General features: G+C 36.8%; 1 protein-coding gene across 7 annotated transcripts in view; it reads right to left on the bottom strand.

Annotated features, from left to right (window-relative positions):
• The window catches only part of AP3S1 (adaptor related protein complex 3 subunit sigma 1), a 63,904-nt gene that overhangs the window by 27,149 nt on the left and 18,421 nt on the right, over nucleotides 1–18,334 (bottom strand). For 5 of the 7 annotated variants that reach the window (XM_041400207.1, XM_041400209.1, XM_041400204.1 and 2 more), the window contains exon 6: nucleotides 9,286–9,428. In XM_041400207.1, the coding sequence (XP_041256141.1) occupies nucleotides 9,300–9,428 (129 nt within the window). In that variant the 3' untranslated portion in view covers nucleotides 9,286–9,299. Of the gene's footprint in view, nucleotides 1–8,135; nucleotides 9,429–18,334 lie in introns of those variants that run through there. The other 2 variants (XM_041400203.1, XM_041400210.1) reach the window with 1 other exon arrangement.

The following is an 18,334-nucleotide window of genomic DNA, read 5'->3' as shown; positions in this document are numbered from 1 at the left end:
CTTTTTCCATCACCTCTCTCTCAAATCGCTTTACCCAAACTGTGCTTAATTTGTTTTCTCTTCTTGCCATGAAACTAGCTTTTTTCAATTTCCACTTGCATCCCCAAGTTTTCTATTTCTTTCATTTTAATCCATTAAATTAATGGATTTTGTCAAAACCACTCTTGCCTGATGTCAAGCAAGGAAGTTCAGTGGCCTCTCACACAGAAACACCGGAGTTGCAGTTCCCTCTCCAGCTAAAGGGAGGAGTCTGCAGCTCCCATGTGTGCTGTAACCATGTGAATTAGAAGTTCTTCTCACACATAAAGCTGTGAACCCAAGCTGTCCATCAGATCACCTATAAACCAATGCTCCACTCAAACTGCCTCCCCAAACCCCTTATCTGCCAAATCAGTAAGAAGAGTAATAACGATAATGATGACAATTATAATCCTATCTCTACAAAAATTCCAACTGGGCCTTTTTTAATACAGAAACTCAGAAGCTAGGGAGGGGGAAAGAGAACAATTTTGCTAAGGCAAAGAAAACATATGGTCTAATAATTAACTTGGGGACAGAAAAAAATTATAATATATTTGCACTGGCCCTGTGCTGAAACCCTGTGTGCTAAACAGGTCTTTGGCCATTAAATATCACGGGATCTCCCAAACATTTGGCACAGTATTTACATCTAACACAAAGACTAAGTAAGTAAAAAGCCACTAGCATGTCTTCTGGCAATGGATTATCTCTATTTTCTTCACTGTTTTCTCTAACTTGAAACACCCTGCATTCAGCCTCCTCACTGCTGTCTAGACACAGCTCTGCTTTTGCCATCCACCCTGGGGTGAGTCTGTAGCCTGAAGCCACAGTAGCCCATTCTCAGCTCTCTCATACATGCTGTGCTTTGAAGGGCTCAAGGGAGGCTGCAGTTTCCCCATCCCTTCTAGAAGAATACAGTCTCCCTGCTAATGCACCAGATATCTCTACCAGCTAATGAAGATATTACCAGATGATAAATTGTGTATACCTGGTGAGCTAACACAATGCTTGTTCCCCAAAACCACTGGCCTATAAAACTGCACAAAGCCTATTGTGTAAGAAGGAGAACTGGAAGTTCACCAGCCCCAGTGCCCTGCCAACTCAGCCAGGTCACCTTGAAGAGCGTGGTCTACAACCACCAGGGACCACCAGAGAAAGCCCCAGAAGAATGCATGCGTAAAGGGGAGGGGAAATATGTTAATGATTTTGGGGAAATGATAAACATATGTATGTTTATTCTGGGACAATCAATCAATATGTGTGTAAAACACAGTATAAAACAGTAACAATCCTGTACTCGGCATGCTTGGATATTGGAGGAGCTATGTCCCTGTGCATCCACCCAAATAAAGAATGCCTGCTTCTTAATACCATACTTGTGTTAAGGAGTTTTTATTTTACCAAATTTTTAGTAGCAAAGATAAAACTTAGAGGATCAGCTTGGGAGGAAGTGAGTGAAGTGCCTTAATTTTGGAAACTCACTTAAAACCCTTGTCATCTCCATTAACAACTCTAGCCCTCCCAACATATTCAAACTTTTATTTAGAAACATTTGGCTAAAAAATTACAAGGAAGGAGTGATGAGTGGGAGGAACAAGGAGAGACATTTGAAATTCCAGAATTGTGTCCTCCTAACAGGTATGACTGTCACAGCACACAATGAGTAGTGACAGACAGTATTACAGTCAAACTCAGAGAAGACTTTCTAAATATAACTCTGAAGTACGAAGCAAACTGTTATTTTCACTCTTGATTTTGATCAAGATGCTTTGTCTTCCTTATACTCTTACAAATTGAAATATCTGAAATCTTGAAAAACATGGATGCCAAGCAAATTTAATGACTCTGGAATGTTATTCATTCCTCTCATGGGCAGGAGAGAAATTTTCTAAAAGGAAACATCACTTGGGAATCCCAGTCTTGGCACTGAAATTGACATACGCTCTGAAGGAATCCAGACCTCCTTTTTAGTCTGTCATTTATTTAAGAGGTAGCACAGGTAGAAGGGGGCTAGGGGAAAAGGGAGACTGGAGAACCCATCTGTTAACACTACATACCTTGAATATTCACCCCAACAGCAGCCTTATCACTGTTTTTCATCAGAAAGTGCATAAACATGCTGTAAGTACTTTCTTACATTCATGTTTGCAGCTAATACTAAGTAGAATTAACTAATAAACAGCAAGTTTTCCCTTTTCTCTCATTTAAATCCATTTGTTTTCTATTAATCTTTGTTAGTGCTTCCTCATCATTCATGCTGCCATTAGATAAATGGTTGTCAGAAAAGCAACATTAGATCAACTGTCAGATAATACACACATATTTTAGCAGTTTAAAGCTTGCTGTTTTTGTCATTAGCCAAAAAAGACCTGAGTTTGCAATGGCTATTTTCTCTCCCTCCCTCTCTCCCTCCCTCTCTCACGTAACCCAATAAATGATTTCTCAATTACATCACACTTTTGTTCCCAGAGTATAAAATTAGCTGTTTAGCTCCTTCTTCTTTTACAACCTTAATTACACTCATTTTTCTTATAGCTTTTGGGCAGCATCCTTTCCAAGCTGCTCTGCAAACTACCAATTTCTTTTTGCCCAAGCCCTCTCTTTGGTGTTTGCCTCCTGGGAAACGTAAGTGAGATTTAGCAGGAAGCCTCTCACCATACATACTTATGAAAGAATTAATTTAAAATAATGACTTCATGCATGATACAACATTTTATTGAGCTACTACCTTCTCATATCATCTTCCCTCATCCTACTATTTCTCTTACTATTCCCTTGGAATTGGTTGGGACAGATTTCATTTTCTTCATAGCAGCCCCTATGGTGCTATGTTTTGGATTTGTAACTAACCAGCACAGACAGCACCCCCATTTCAGGTATTGCAGGGTCAAGCAAAGCCTTCTCTGACACCACCCCACTCCAAGCAGGCTGGCAGTACACAGGAAGTTGGGAGGCAACACAGCTGGGACAGCTGAGAACTTGTGTTGTGCTAACTCACAACACCTGGATAAGTATATTTGGATAAGTAATAATAAATAATACTAAGTATTTTAGTAAACTGCAACCAAACTAAAGGGATACTATAGTGGCATTAAATTACTTAAATAGGCTGTAACAGATTCCTAAGAATCTGAAATATCCAAGGTCAAGGAGGCCCCTTTAATAGGTAACACTTGCAAGCTTTTGTAATCTGCTGCACTGATGCCATGAGGGAAAGGATGAGTATTATTTCTTACCTTCCTTCTGATTTCCTGTCTGACTCTAAATTGTAAAATACCCTCTCTGCTCCCACCTGCCAATTGTTTCCCACAGATCATCTCCTGCTGAAGACCTGGATTAGGCCTTCTGCGTAGACTCATAGCCCCCAGGACAACTGTAACACCTCATGAAGCTTCCTCAGACCATCAGTTCTACAGTGCAGACTCAAGTTACCCTCTGGCAAGAGGCTTTCGTACTAACTTTCATTCTCCCTCCTTTGCCTGCACTATGGTTCCAGGAGGAAGGTCCACAGAAGGGCTTGTCCCTAACCAGCCTTTACCCGTCCTTGATTTTAAAGTAGCAAGGGAAACCTCAGCCAGGATGCAGATGTCTGCATTACCACAGTTCTATAGAGAAACATATTCATAAAATCACTGAATGGTTGGGATTGAACATTAAAAGTCACATAGTTCCAATCCTCCTGCCACGGATAGGGACAAATTTCACTAAACTAGGTTGCTCAGAGCTCCTTCGGTCTTGGCATTATACACTTACAGGGGTGGGGCATCCACAATTTCTGTGGGCAACCCCTTTTACTGCCACCTCCCAGGCAGTAAACAACGGCTTACTAACATGTAATCTCAACACACTGTCTCTCAGTTTGAATTTATGTTTTACATGTTGCCAGCACAATCACATCTTGAATGACTGCTCAACACCTTGAGGAGGAACAGCAGCCAGGATGTGCCCTGCTGGACTTGGCTGGAGTACCTGTCCTGAAAACACAAAAAAGACAGACAGACAGACACAGACAGCCCTCCCTGTGGAAACAGACTTTGTGTAAGAGGCAGGCAAGCAATGACACATGATACGTCACTGTGTCTCAGGAAAGGAAAGGAATTATGAGTTCTGTCCTACAACCCAAATAGTTCACACATGAAGTAAAACAGCACCTCACTCAGGAATGGGATGGCTGTTTGAACTATGAAAGATTTTTGCTGTTCTGACATATATCTGCAGAGCAAATTATTGCAATGACCTATTTCAAATGCATAGTCATTTCAGTTTTGCTTCTCTCTTCTGCAGACTGCTTGGCCAAACTTGTTCATATGGCCCTTTAGAGAGGAAGATGTGGGTGCCACACACTGTGGCTACACCAGTGAAGTTTCTCAGGTGCAGAGAGAGTGCTGATCACAGAGGTATCCTACCATGCACACAGGTCATGCAGTCACCAGCACACATCCCAACCTGTGACATTCGACTCATGTTCTACAGCAATTCTGCTGGCTGAGTCTTAACAATCTTATGAGAAGAAGGTCTATGGATTTATCTGTGAAAGCTAACAAAAAAAAAAACACACTACAGAGAGGTGTCTATCTAAGTAGCTCACAGCTGTGGTCACAGGCCTGTGTTTACATGCAGCTCTGGTAACAAGCTTATAGTCATGTTCAGAAAGAATCTGGAGAGGGATTTCCTCCACACCTCCAGCAGCCTTTCTGGCTGGTTGTAAGCAGAGCCAGCACAGAAAGGGACACCCAAAGTCTGTGCGTGCTGCTGAGTCTCAGAAGAGCCCAGCTGGGCAAGAGAGCAGCGGAATATGTCACACAAGTGTGCCTGACAGCCTGCCTCATGGGGTAGATGCTGGATCAACTCCAAGGTCCCTAGGATTCCAGTCACAGGCATACTTGCTCTGTGCAAAGAGAGGGTGTCTTGACCTGTGGCTGCTCTCAGGTCACACTGCACTGCTACTGTGCCACAAGACCAAAACCAGCACAAAAGAGATCTGACTGCCAAGCCAACATTGCAGAGTGACTACCTTTGCGTTCTTGCCCACAAAATGAAAGCAGTAACTGAGTATTTTGGGGTAATCACTGAACATTAAAAATTGCAAGGACAGATCATTTCCCTCAATGGAAAAAGATTTATGATTTGTTATGGTAATTGTTAGCAGCAAATAACAAAACAGTACTTTTTGTACTGTTCACCTTTATTCAGGTTTTGGCAGTACTTGGTTGCTTTCCTTGTTTTTCCTAAAAATTATGAATACTCTATGCAGAAGTTGAGAAATATATTTTCTGCAAGACCTAGGCTCTGTTTTTCTTTAACAGTTATAAGCAGACAATTCCTTCAGTATGCCCTGCATATGCTGTATCAAGGAGTTTTATGAGGTAACCTTTAGAACTTTAGCGAGTTCTCATTTGACTATCATAGGCCTAAGAAAACTCAAGACTAATTTTAGCATTTAGTGGTACGTGCTGCTAGAAAGAAAAGGTCAAATGTGCTCACAGGAAGGCAGCATGAGTTTGAATTTTTGGCTTGAACCTGTTTCTCCTTGCAACAAATGACACCTTCCTCCACTGACCCATGTCAAGCAGAATGAATCTCAGCAGCAACAGGTGTTTTAAAGAGGAGGAAATCTGTATATGCTGGTAATGTAAAATTTTCCCTTTTCCCCATAATATATTCAAAACAGTTGTGTCAGGGAGGAGAGAGGAACACAATGACACAGCATGTGTACTGTCTGTGCTGCCGATATCACAGGCAGCATTCTCCGCCAACATGAGATGCTTACCTTTTAAGAAAAGAAGAGCCAGATGTTTTTTTCAGCAGTACTTACTGCCCCTGCCCCAGTGGAAAACTAACTGCTCTGTTCCAAGTCTATGGAGGCAGATGATAATGGCCACTTACCCTATTGAAATATTATCCTTTCTGCCACTTTTATTTGTTTAGAAGAATCCATTTTGCTGTCCTAAGAGAGGCCTGGAGTTAGGAAAAATGGCTTTCAGTGATTCACTTACACATGCTGGTACCCTTAACAACATCACAAGGCAGACCCTATGGATTTGGAGAATGGCAAATTAGTTGCCTGTCTCCTGCAGATGACGGATGACTGAAGATGACCTTTTCTCCTTCTTACCAATGTACAAAAGACTGATATTATATAGACATACACATACAAACATATAAATATCCAAACACAAACACCTATATTTGCTATGGGTGGGGTTTTCTGTTACAAAAGCACTAAAAACACTTAAGTTCATAATCAAGAGCTTAAACATTTAGATCCCACATTTTGTTTCCATTTTAAATTCTAAGCAGTGGTTGAGAGGAAACTGCTGAAATAGGAGAAAGAACTTAAAAGGCACGTCATTCTCATGAAGGTGAAGAACAAAAGCAGATCAATATTGTGGCAAACCTATGAATATCTGAATATGACATAAGGCAAGCCTTAAAAGGTAAAGGGAAAGAATACTATTTCCATAATTTCTATTAAGCAAGTATCCCCTCTTCCCAGCAGTGTCTAACAACAAGGTAAGAGAACAGTACCTCCCCAGGCAAAGTAAAGATATTCCTCTGGCAAAGGGGTGGCAAGCAGACAGGTTCAGCTACCTGGAGGAAGCCAACATGGTCATAGCATCAATATTTATTTGAGGGGAAAGTTCTACCATTGAGACTCTTCCATGGATGAGAATTTTTCTTTGAAAGGAGCGCAATTTTACTGTAAAAAATCTGATAAAATGTTTCTTCCCATCTTAAGAACTTCTAAATAAGGAAGCCCCAGCTCTGAGCTACAGCCTCACATTAAATATTTGCTGGCTAGTCACAGAGAGGTTTCATGAAAACCTGGTGTCAGTAGAAGAGCTGTCCAGAGAAAAAGTCTTTTGGCAGAAGACACATCAGGTCAGAAAGAAGCAGCACAGACAACAGTTGTAAAACCCACAAAGCTAAACCAAAAGAATTTAGAACAGCCATATAACTGTTAAAAGCAAAGAACCTAGTGAACCTAGTAAACTAAAATGAAAGACAGGCTGGCTATTGACAGGTAAGAAGTTAATCTGAAATATGCTTCATGTCAAGATGCATCTCAGACATACTTTCAAGTGTTTCATCCAAATAAATGCAGAAAATATTTCTCTGCAAAGAATGAAAATTTTTTTAACTACACAAGCTTACAAATCTGAAAAAGAACTAGAGGGAAGAAAGTGAGACAAAAATAGAGGACTCAGAAGACGTTCTGAAATTTTGAGTGCTTTAACAAATCGCCCAAAGAACAAACATTCTGTAGGTCAGAGTACCAAATGTTTCAAAACATCCTATTCCTCCTTTGGCAGGAGAACTAACCATATCATAACAGGGGCAACAATGAGGAAAGCTTTCAACATCTTTGCTTTCAATGTCACATGTGCCACGCGTTAAGAAGATAAACAAAAGTAGGCAAAAGCAGGTGAAATGGTGAGTTTCAGTTTTGTACTAGCTAGGATGTCCAACTTGGGAATACTGAGGAATACCTCACATAGGGGATAAAAAATGGCCGCATATTTTACTCTCTTCATGTCTTTGGTCAAAATGATAAAGAGGCAGTTAATTACTTAAACCCCATCTGAAATTTCTGGAAGCCTCAAACTAAGGAATTCACTTGGAAGAAGAAATTTTTTTTTTGAGAGGCTGGGAGAGAGCAACTCTGTTTTCAAAAGCATTTTTAAAATGGTGTATGTTAGTTGGTGTTTACCAATGTAATACCAAGAATATACATAAAGTTGTTGTTCTCTCCCCACCCCACCTTAAGAAATACATTACAATTCGTGGGATTGTATCAGATTTTCTACCTCAGAAGGAATTTCTCTTTTTCTTTTCTCTCTAAAATGCTCCCAAAAGATGTTAGTTACTGTTGATCAAACAGAAAATGTGATGTGCTTCAAAGCACATCCTATAGACTATGTCTTAATATTCAACTGAAAGGAAAATAACGCTTCATTTACATCAAATCCAAATTCCTGAATTAAGACAGGACCTCTCAGACTAGCCCTGAAATCTGTTTTTCTTGATACAGTATTATTGCATTTTCATATACTGTATCAACTAAATAGTTCTTTGGAGGAAAAAAAAAAGGCTTTGCAGGAATTCTTAAATATCCCAATGATATTTTTATTATTCATTAAAACAGACTTATACATCACACAGAGCTTAAGAGCATGATTATAAAAAACAATCACTATCCCCCTTTTATGTTTTTTAAATCACAGAAGAGTTTAAGAGCTGAGCAATTTATGCAGAGGTGATAGCACTTAGATTTCTCCAAGAACTTGACAATACTGTGTTTCATAAATCTAATTCTCAAAGTAGAGAATCACAAATGTCACCAGGCACAGAGGCCCTATTAAAGTATCCCCAATTATCTTTCCAGAGTGCTTTGCTTTACCACATTATTTGACAGACTCTCATGTACAGGTTTGAGCTGCCCAAATATAACGTCTTCAGCCCATTCTGTGCTTCTCACAATACAGAGCAATCACAGGGCTGCCCATTTTTCCCCAAAACAAAGTCAGACCATCAGTGAAAGTCTATCAGATTGTGTAAGTATCAACATGTGTATGTAAACAAAAATCATCAGATCTTCGGTAAAGGCAGTTTTTCTTTTAGTATAATAATGAACAGCTTTTGTGAGAAATGTAAAGAGCCAATATGTTCAGCATAATACCCCTGTGTAAGCCCTTCAGAGATTAAACTACAACATCAATGTCTGCTACAACAGTATACATAGTCAATTGGCTCCATGAATAGGAAATAACATGGTTTATTGCAAACAGTAGACTTCAAAAAACAGGTATTTCGAAGTCCAGCTTGTTATGATTTTATTTAACAAAACATGAGTTAAATGCTTTCATGCAACATTTGCACTTAAGTCTTAAATAATCATGACAAACAGAAGTAGTTAAAGAACGCACTAATTATAGACTTTGGTGAATATACAAAAAACCTCAGCATTATAGGTTATACAAAGTAAAGAACATCTTAAATATTTCCCCAAAATACTGCAGCAGCTGAGACACAGTGATATGCCTTGCAAGGGCATAGGAATGTAATTTAGAAATCACATGGGAACTACCCCTTTCCTTAAATTTCACAAACAAGACAAAAGCAACATTCAACTCCACACACACTGATTTTTCAGGTTATGTCTATGCAGTACCTTGAGTTTTATCCAAACAATAAAAGTTAGACATGTTTATTTAGTAAACAATTATGCAGTAAATCTCTATTACATTTCTTCCTTGATATTACCTGGAGTAGCCATGTTATTTAAAAGTGGGCAGGTTTGGTACTTTTATACTGATGTCACCAATATTAATATTTCTTGGGATCTCTGGCAGATTCATATTCTTTACAGCTGAAACAGCCCGGGCTGGAGCTCCAGCTAAACCAGCCTGTATATAAAGTGAGGAAAAATGCAAGTCAGGCAAAGTCAGTCACAAGAAGATTCAACAGCAATCTACACAGACAACGAACTTTTCAAGTATTTCCATGGTTACACAATTAGAAAAACCACATGGTAATTGTGTTTGGAATGAAATGGGTTACTTGGAAATATTAAACCAGAAAGAGAAAACAGTTCACATATTCCTCTTTATATGGTAAAACGTGTAATGTCAACTGGATGGAAAAGTATGAGAGGAAGGAACAGGAGGCTTATCCAAGCACATATAATGTACATGTTACAGAACAAGACAGTCTTGATGTGTTGGGTGTCCAGTGTGCTGCCTTTGCCGCTTACCTATTCTAAAAGTTCACGTGGTTCACACTTAACTAGCATTGGTTACAGGTTCAGAATAAGTAACCTCAAAGTAACAAGGTGCTGAATGTCAGTCAAATCAATAAACAAACACATACACACGTGTGTGTGTATATATATACACATACAAAAATACATATATATGTACACACAGAGGTATTTCAAGGTGATTTAGACTAAGATGAAAAGGATAAACACCCTGTATTTGTGATTGATAAAGAGCATGCAGACAGATTATTTCTACAGCCAAACTAGAATAATCTGTTTCCCACAGTAGCTAACCATACACTAACATATCTGCATCCCCTTGAGCGTTACACAACAATACAGTTATGCCAAATTAAACTATTAAACAGCATATATTTTTTATTAAAGTTCTCCACTGCATGCAGCATCTTTGCATACAAAACTAGAGCCTTTCTGTATAAACATGCAAGTTTTACAATAGAGAATTGCTGACTTCCTTTTTGCTTTTAGTTAAAGTAGCTGCCAAGTTTGCACACTGGGGTATATTATGAAATGTTAACAATTTACAGCTCAGAGGCCTGAAGACATACCAAAAATCATCTTTCCCTACTGCTTCTGAAAAAAACCTATTCAAAACCTTGTTATTTTAAGGACTATTAAAACAAGACTGGTAAGTGTTACTACTATATTTGATGTAGCAAAAAAACAATACTATTCATTTTAGGTATGGAAATGTTTCTCCTAAAAGTTCAGATTCCCTATGCGGATTTAAAATTTGCAGTGTGGTTTTACTTCAAGCTTGCCACAAAAGTGTAAAAATAATTTTTATATTTGCAAGGAAATAAAAAAGCATGAGAGATTTTTAAAAGAAGAGTTCTTATTAGCAGAATAAGAATATGGTATCTTTAGCATAAAAAGATACCATATTACAAATTCTCTGAATATGTAAAAAGAATTAACTTTTATTTTAAAGTTTTAAAAGTAAGATTAAAAATATTCAAAAACAATAAAAATCACAGTATGATTTACTAGTTTTATAGTGTGGCATCTTACAGGTCCAGTAAAAAGGAGCAATCCACAAGAAACAAAGCAAGATGCTAGGAATTGGTTTAAAAAAAGACTAAACCTGGAGAAATGGAAGGTCTTTAATTTTAGGTTTGTCCAAGACTGAGAAAACCAGTCAATTTGCATACAAAGTATTTCTGAACAAGAAATACAGCAAAATTAAAGAAGAAAAGCTTCAAGAAGGCTGTGTCATATTTGATTATTGAAAAGCACTGGTACATGACTACCACCCAAAGAATAACCTTTTCAGATTCTCGGTTTTCACTAAAATTCATTGCAAGTGCAGGGTAAAATTACTGAGAAGTACACCTGACTTCCACAGTGTCGGACTGGTCAACGGCACAAAAGGAGACAGACGCCCCACACACTCGTCAGATAACAACTCTACTTTTTGAAGGCTATGAAATTTTTTTTTTTCTCCCTTTTACTACTCTTTTATAAGAAATAAAGTCAAGTTAACATAAGATCTTCACTTAAAATCCTACCTACTCTTCTTCCTTCTCCCCTTAAAAACATAACCCAAGTCAAAATAAAACTGATTGAAGTTTCCAATTTTGAACTAACACTTCACGTGGAAAGGCTAAAGTGTCATAAATCCCTAGATTTTAGTTATGGAATGATTCCCAGAAGAAGAAACACAGAAAGCTGTAAGTCATCTATTAACAATATCTTCCCTGTCAAATCCTCCTATGTAAGACATGGCAAAGTTGGGAAAAGCATTTTGGGCAGAGAAGATAGCTCAGAAAACTGCATCTCTGATGTCATCAAATTTGCTCTCACTTCGGCCCTGACATAAACCAAATTATCAGTTCTCAGAAGTACAGACCAAGTAAAACTCAAAAGGTGCAAAAAAGTATTTTGAAACCCTCTTTTTCCTTAATTTTCCATAACACCACCAAATCTATCAGGTCATTCACTTCAGAGGCACTTTCAATAGCAGTATTTTCCTAAAGGGGAAAGCCTGGATCTAACACTAGCAGTATTAAGAAAGTGTCTAAAATCTGCTAATACCCCTGAATCTGCAATAAGTTAAAGGAGCAGTATTAGAAATTGCAATTTCTTTCTGTTTATTAAAAAACAGTGCAGAAGGCATGAAGGTGCCCAACACTGTCCTGTTATAACTGAGAACTTGGAAATACTCATTTTGAATGAAGAGGTAATTCCAGTGAAGTCTTATTGGATGAAACAGTAAAAGCTTTTAATCCATTAAATTCTATTTGCAGTAATGGAAGAAAAATTCATTAAGCAAAATGGGGCAATGTAAACTGTTTTCCATGGAGAAGATGAAAATACTAATTAAAGGAATGAATTATACAGACTACAATTGAAACAACGGGAAATCTGAAAAATGTAATAAGTAATGACATGCTGGCACATGGCTGGCAATTCAAAGGAGAGGTGCCTTCTGTGTGACTTGGATGGAGATTCTTTACCCTAATTTAATGGAAGTTATTTAGTCTTAATGGACAAATAACATTTTTAGTATAACTGGTTATTATTTTTACCTACCTGCTACTATCCTCTTTATACAGACTTACAGTCCCCTGCCTCCCGCCCCAATGGCATAGGATACAATGGAGACACAATTGAGAATCATTAAAAATACCACAGTTGACACAACCACTGCCCCTCCACCCCCCTACACAGTCACAACTTCCAACAGTCACATTTCATGAGGACCATTCTGGATCAAGATTAGTGAAGATCCCTGACAAAACTGTCAGATTACAAACTGACTGTCAGATTACCTCTTTTTCGACAGCAAGATTATCTTTCACTATCAGATGCTGGAGTAGAGATTTTCAAACTATTTATTACATTCTCTTCTCCTGGAATTCTCTGTATTAAGTGAGTTTGTAGAACAGTGGATACATAAAATGCATAGCAGAATGCTATTTAGCACAATTAATGTCCACCCTATCAAGCAGAACGCACACAGCATTTCTAAGAGAGAGCAAACAGCTCATAAAAAATGTCTAACGGATAAAATTACTGAAAAGCACTTGAACTCCCAAGCTGGATAACAAATACAATTCAGATGCTATTATATTTTAATTCCTTAATACTCCTTTTTAGCATGTCAGGCAGTGAACTAGTACACAACCCTTCAATTTCTTTTACTGGAAGCGAGCTGTATTTAAAAACACAAAGGTACAACAAGTAAGTACCTTCAGCCCCATGTACTTTTGAGGCATTCAGCTTCCACTGTAACACTGAACCCAACAAGTTCCACCTGCCTTTTTTATCATGTAATTCAGCAGGCAAGTTGGTGACGTGCAAAGAAAAAACCGTTCCACTTGAAAAAACAAAACATGTAGCAAGCTTTAAACATGCTGCGAGAATGATGAATTGTCTGTCACAGGAAGCAAACGACTGAAGCAAGTGAAACTGAAACTTCTTAAGACATAATTAATGCAATTTCAGAAAGACAATATGAATTGTATACAGCTGGTATAACAATAAGCCAATACAACATAGTTTTGCTGCAGCTTCTTTGTACTCTCAATTTCATTTGCTGTTGAAGGATGTGCTTTAATGTTGAAATGCTGTATATTAAAATTTTAGGTTCCATTACTGCAAAAAAAATGCTTGCAAACATGTTCATACACTTTCAAAGAGCAGTACCATACATGCAAAAAAGGACACTATTTCACAGATTCAAATACACACATTTAGTAATAGGATTTTTACTCTACTGGTCCTAATCTATCGAGTGAGAAACATAAGCTGTCATTAATTTACTTAGGTCATTATTAATCACTATAGGAATCAATTTTCTTTGTTCTTATCACCCTTTCTTAGAATGCCCAACTGGTAACTTTATATCAAAGTCATCCCAGCAACCTTGTTTTACTCTTTAAAAAGAAATTCAGATCATTTGGGTAAAGTATTGCACATCACAAACACTGTTAATATGCATATACAAATAAAAATGTTCCAACTGTCATCCCAAATAAATCTACACAGAGCTAGCTAGCACTAAAATAAATATATAAAAAACACAGCCTAGTGGAAAACAAAATAATGAAGGCTAACACTGCAAAATAAGCCACCCTTTTCCAGATACTTCAGAGGTACTAGGACCTCTCTGCTGCTGGTGTTTCATAGCAATGCTTCTTTTCAGAACAAGTATGACATCAAAGCAGCAGGGATATGAAATCATGAAAGGATGTGATACATAATATAAAGGAATGATCATGTCCCCTGCTCATGAGGTTAAATAAATGAACGTAATTAGAGAAAAACCAAAATGAAGTCTGCAAGTATATCAAAATGAGGCCAAACAGATAAGAAGACTTAAGACATACTCTTAGAAATTTTAAGCACTTGAATCACAAAAAGAGTAATGGATGGGAATGATTAATTATTTCTTTGTTTGTTTTTCATTGCCAGACCCAAAAATAAAAACAGAGTATGTGTGAGCAGAACACAGAAAAAGAAAAGTAGCTTTGCACAAAAAGAAAAACAAAAAAAAAAAAAGAAACCAAACCAAAAATCTGAGATCAAGCTCCCTAGTGTTACCAATAAAATACAGACTGTATGTTACAAGTGTTAGTGAACATATTAGGCAGAGGAAGGTCACGTCCTTGATTTTCTTCATGTGCTGTAGCATACTTCAAATTTAGGTTCAAATGTTGCATGTTACCAAGAACTATTTTTAGCTAATGCTTTTATAACTCAGTGCTACTAAATCCAATTGTGTAGTTATATTTTTTAAATCTTAATGGTATTGCAGTACACTACCCTAGGAAGATCACATAAAATGAAAGAGCAAAGCTATTAATAAATTAAATAAGTTTCAATTGCTTAAGATTCCACCTGTTTAAAATACCTGCAGTTTGAATACACAGAAACTTAAAACAAGTGGAAATTAATTTTCAAGTATTGCCATTAACACTGACTGACATTCAAACTGTTGAGCTAAACTAAAAATTTCAAACAACAAATGGCAGGTGATATTGACCATAAACTGAACTTCAAACACACAATTTCCTTCTCCTTTTTCTGTTCTTTGCTAACATTCATGTTCAGGGACTACAGTTACCAGGACATCTTACAGCAAAATCTGGACATTCAGATGATAATGACAGCAAATGTACATCTGACGTTGAGTACGTGCTGACAGCCCTTCTCATTTTATGTTCAACATCCTTAAGGCTGGATGAAGAACTTTGGAATTTTTACATCATCTTTACAAATTGCACTGATAATTTTATTCTCTCTATACAGAACTATTTCAGTTTGCTGGTTTTGATTGTGGGATTTTTCATGTTTCATTCAACTGAAGCTTATTCTGAAGCTTCTCTTAGCAAGCAGGGAAAAGTTCTTTGTTTTCATCTGGAAATACTAAATGGTGAAGCAGAAGAGTTTGTATGGCTTATTTTAGATTATCAGGGACAAAATTCTCCCAACAAAGGAGCTATCTGTATTATGTCATCATATCTTTTTGGTTATCTATGTGTTCATTTTTTATTGACATTAATTTTGCAGGATTTTTGGCTAATATTCACACAAGTTCATATTCCTTTGTTTCTTAACAATGACACAAAGAAAAGTTAAATTCTAAAATGCAGGAAGAGAAATAAAATAAAAAAATATGATGTCAATGAAAAGCTAGTAAAATACACTATAGCCAATAAAAAGATGAGGGAACTACAAGAAACTAGCACAAAAAGTAGGCTACAAGGACTAGTATGGGTATTTTTACACATAATTTTTGAGTCTGGCCTACGTAATTTATTGCCTTTGACATCATTTTGCTTTCCCTTTTTGTTAAAAGTACATTTTTTTCTAAAAGTCAGCAATACCTTTGTCTACCTGTCCTGTCTGGGAGACTGAAAGATAAAGGTCTGTAAGAGAGAAGAATGGAAAGAGCCAGAAAAGATCAGGAGGTTCAGAAAAAATGAGGCCCACCTTAAAAGTCTAAATTACACGCAGTTGAACACTCCAAATAGAGAAGAGGTAGCCCAGCTTTACCTACAATACTTCCAGAAGCTCAGAATAAAATCCCAATGACCCCCTCTCCCAAAGAATTCCCTCCCTTTATCACAATGATTCTTTGGCTTTAGGATCAACCAGAAACCCATTCACAGATTAACACTAAACTGAAAGGCAGGGAAATGCAATAAGACAACATTTCTCAGGGTACAAACACTTTCTTTTGTAGCCCATCCAAACAATATTAGCTGAATCACAAATCAAAGCTAAGGACTCCCTTACAGTGGTTTAATTAATCTCTGCTGAAAATATTCATAAATTCCTCGAGCTGATAACTTTGCTCAAATATATGTAAATTTAATAAATACATTCAGTCTTTTTCACTTAATTCTAGCTGAAAGCCTGTTTAGTAACCTAGTGCATAACTAAACAAATACCTCACGTTAAATAGCTAAATTTTGTATATTACCGAAAGCCACATGGGCGCAATAAAAATGGAAGTATTTCTGAAAATGTAACCCAGTTACAGCTTTATTAATTTCATCATTTCAGCTATAAAAGAAAAGGCCATTTAACCTTAAAATAGCTGCTTTGTAAATGCATGAGGTATGACGGTGGTCTAAAAGCCAAAGGGACTAAAGCAACAGTGATGTGGGGCACAGGTGGCACCCCTATAAACTATGGACTACATCAATATTAATTTCTAATTTTTTTTTAATGAAAGAAAATTAGGAAGATTCACTCGTTGTGTTTTCTTAGTGACCAGCATTCAAAATTTATTAAGTTATTACTTATTTTTATTTACATGGATTTGCTTGTGTCTTGAAAATGTGTTCAGGAAAGACATACTCGAAGATTTATAATCTTGATCAAAAAGACAAAAGGAAAAGAAATAGCAATCAGGAATTTTCTGTGGATATACATGAAACAAATTATTAATGATCTAAGGAAATAATTATCAGGTATTGTGATGTATCTCAGCATTACAGTAACTGTTAAATTTGAAAATAAATAGTCACAGAACTAAGGAAAAAGAAAGTATTTGTGGTGAGCAGACTGTGAAATATTCTGCTTCATCCCCGTCACCGAGTGTTTTAATTTATCACTGCTACTTCTTTACCTTCTATAATTCATTGCTGAATGTAAAGGAGCAAGTTCCTTTTGCTTTGTATATATTTCAAGTTCCATGTGGGTTTTTTTCAGATCATGTACTTTTATACTAAAAGCTCTTAAAAGAAAGAATGACTTGTTGGTGAATGATGAAGACAGCAAGTATTGCAGCTGGCTGCACTGTCAATTCAGAAGACTAGTCAAAGATTGCTCTACAGTTGATTTGGTAACATAATTTACATCATTTGGTAGCATAATTTACATTATTATGCTTTCAGATAGAACCAACATGTACATAATACGTGGTAGAACACAACTGCTGAACAACTTCAGCTTTTGGGAACATGACTGTTTTTTATCATACAAGGAAAATGTATTATTAAAATATAATAAAAAACTATGAGAATAACTCCAAATATTCCTCTCTGTGATCAGTGTTTCATTCTGAGTGTGAGAAAAACATTAAAATGAACACCTTGGACATGTCCAAAATCTACTACAGAATCCTTTCAGATACATATTGCTATGTATTGTGTCATATCATACCTAGCTTTTTCTTGTTTTTCACATATTGTTGACCAGTTCATGGATATAGTTTGGAAGTTGTGCAAAACAAAAAATTAAATGTATTAAAAAAACTTGAGGTGGCACAGCTTGAGACTGCAGAATAAGAACAGCATAGATTGTACCACAAAAAAATCTGAAAAATTCATTTTTCTCTTTATTGCACTTCAGTTAGAACTAGGAAGTTCTCTGGTTCCTCTCCTAAAATGCCATTTAGTTCATATTTATATCAACTGGAAGATTTCAGTCTGTTCAGCTGACTTCAACTTCAGAAAGTCTTCAATTCAAGCAAAGGCTTGTTTAGAAAGTTGGTTATTATTGCTTTGATGTATTCCTTGGTGGAATTACTCCCATCATTTAGAATCCAGCACAGACTTAGCAAAGATACATTAGCAGCATTTTGGCTTACAAGGCCAATATGGTGACGTTAAAGGGACAGTAATATTCTGTATCAAAGATAAAGTAATTCTAAGATCCCTTCTTAATCCAAATGTCTTTCCTAAACACAAATTAAACAACTTGAATTGAAAAAGGATTCCCAAAACTCTTGTGTGATCCCTCACTTAGCCCATTATGGACAAATACAGAATATAATTGTCTCACTCACTGAAGACCAAAACCTCAGATTATCAAAATTGCAGAATTCACAAGTGTCTAAAACTGGGCTTTAAAGTATATCTAATCCACTTCAGTCCAATTTATTTCTTTGTGTTGCAGTATTAGTGCTGCTATTTATTTCAGATGCTTAGAAGCATACTATCAGACAGGAATATGTAGTCTTCGAAGACACGCTTTGTTTCTTTATCTAATTTCATTTAAGTGCTGAAGTCACTAGTCCAGCATAACAAGTAGGCTGGAACTAAAGGTTTTCTACAACAGAAACTTAGAGAAATACAG

The sequence above is a fragment of the Onychostruthus taczanowskii genome, unplaced genomic scaffold (assembly GCF_017590055.1).
Source record: "Onychostruthus taczanowskii isolate IOZ18803 unplaced genomic scaffold, ASM1759005v1 scaffold175, whole genome shotgun sequence".
Taxonomy (NCBI): domain Eukaryota; kingdom Metazoa; phylum Chordata; class Aves; order Passeriformes; family Passeridae; genus Onychostruthus; species Onychostruthus taczanowskii.
This window is presented reverse-complemented; position numbering and strand designations above follow the sequence as displayed.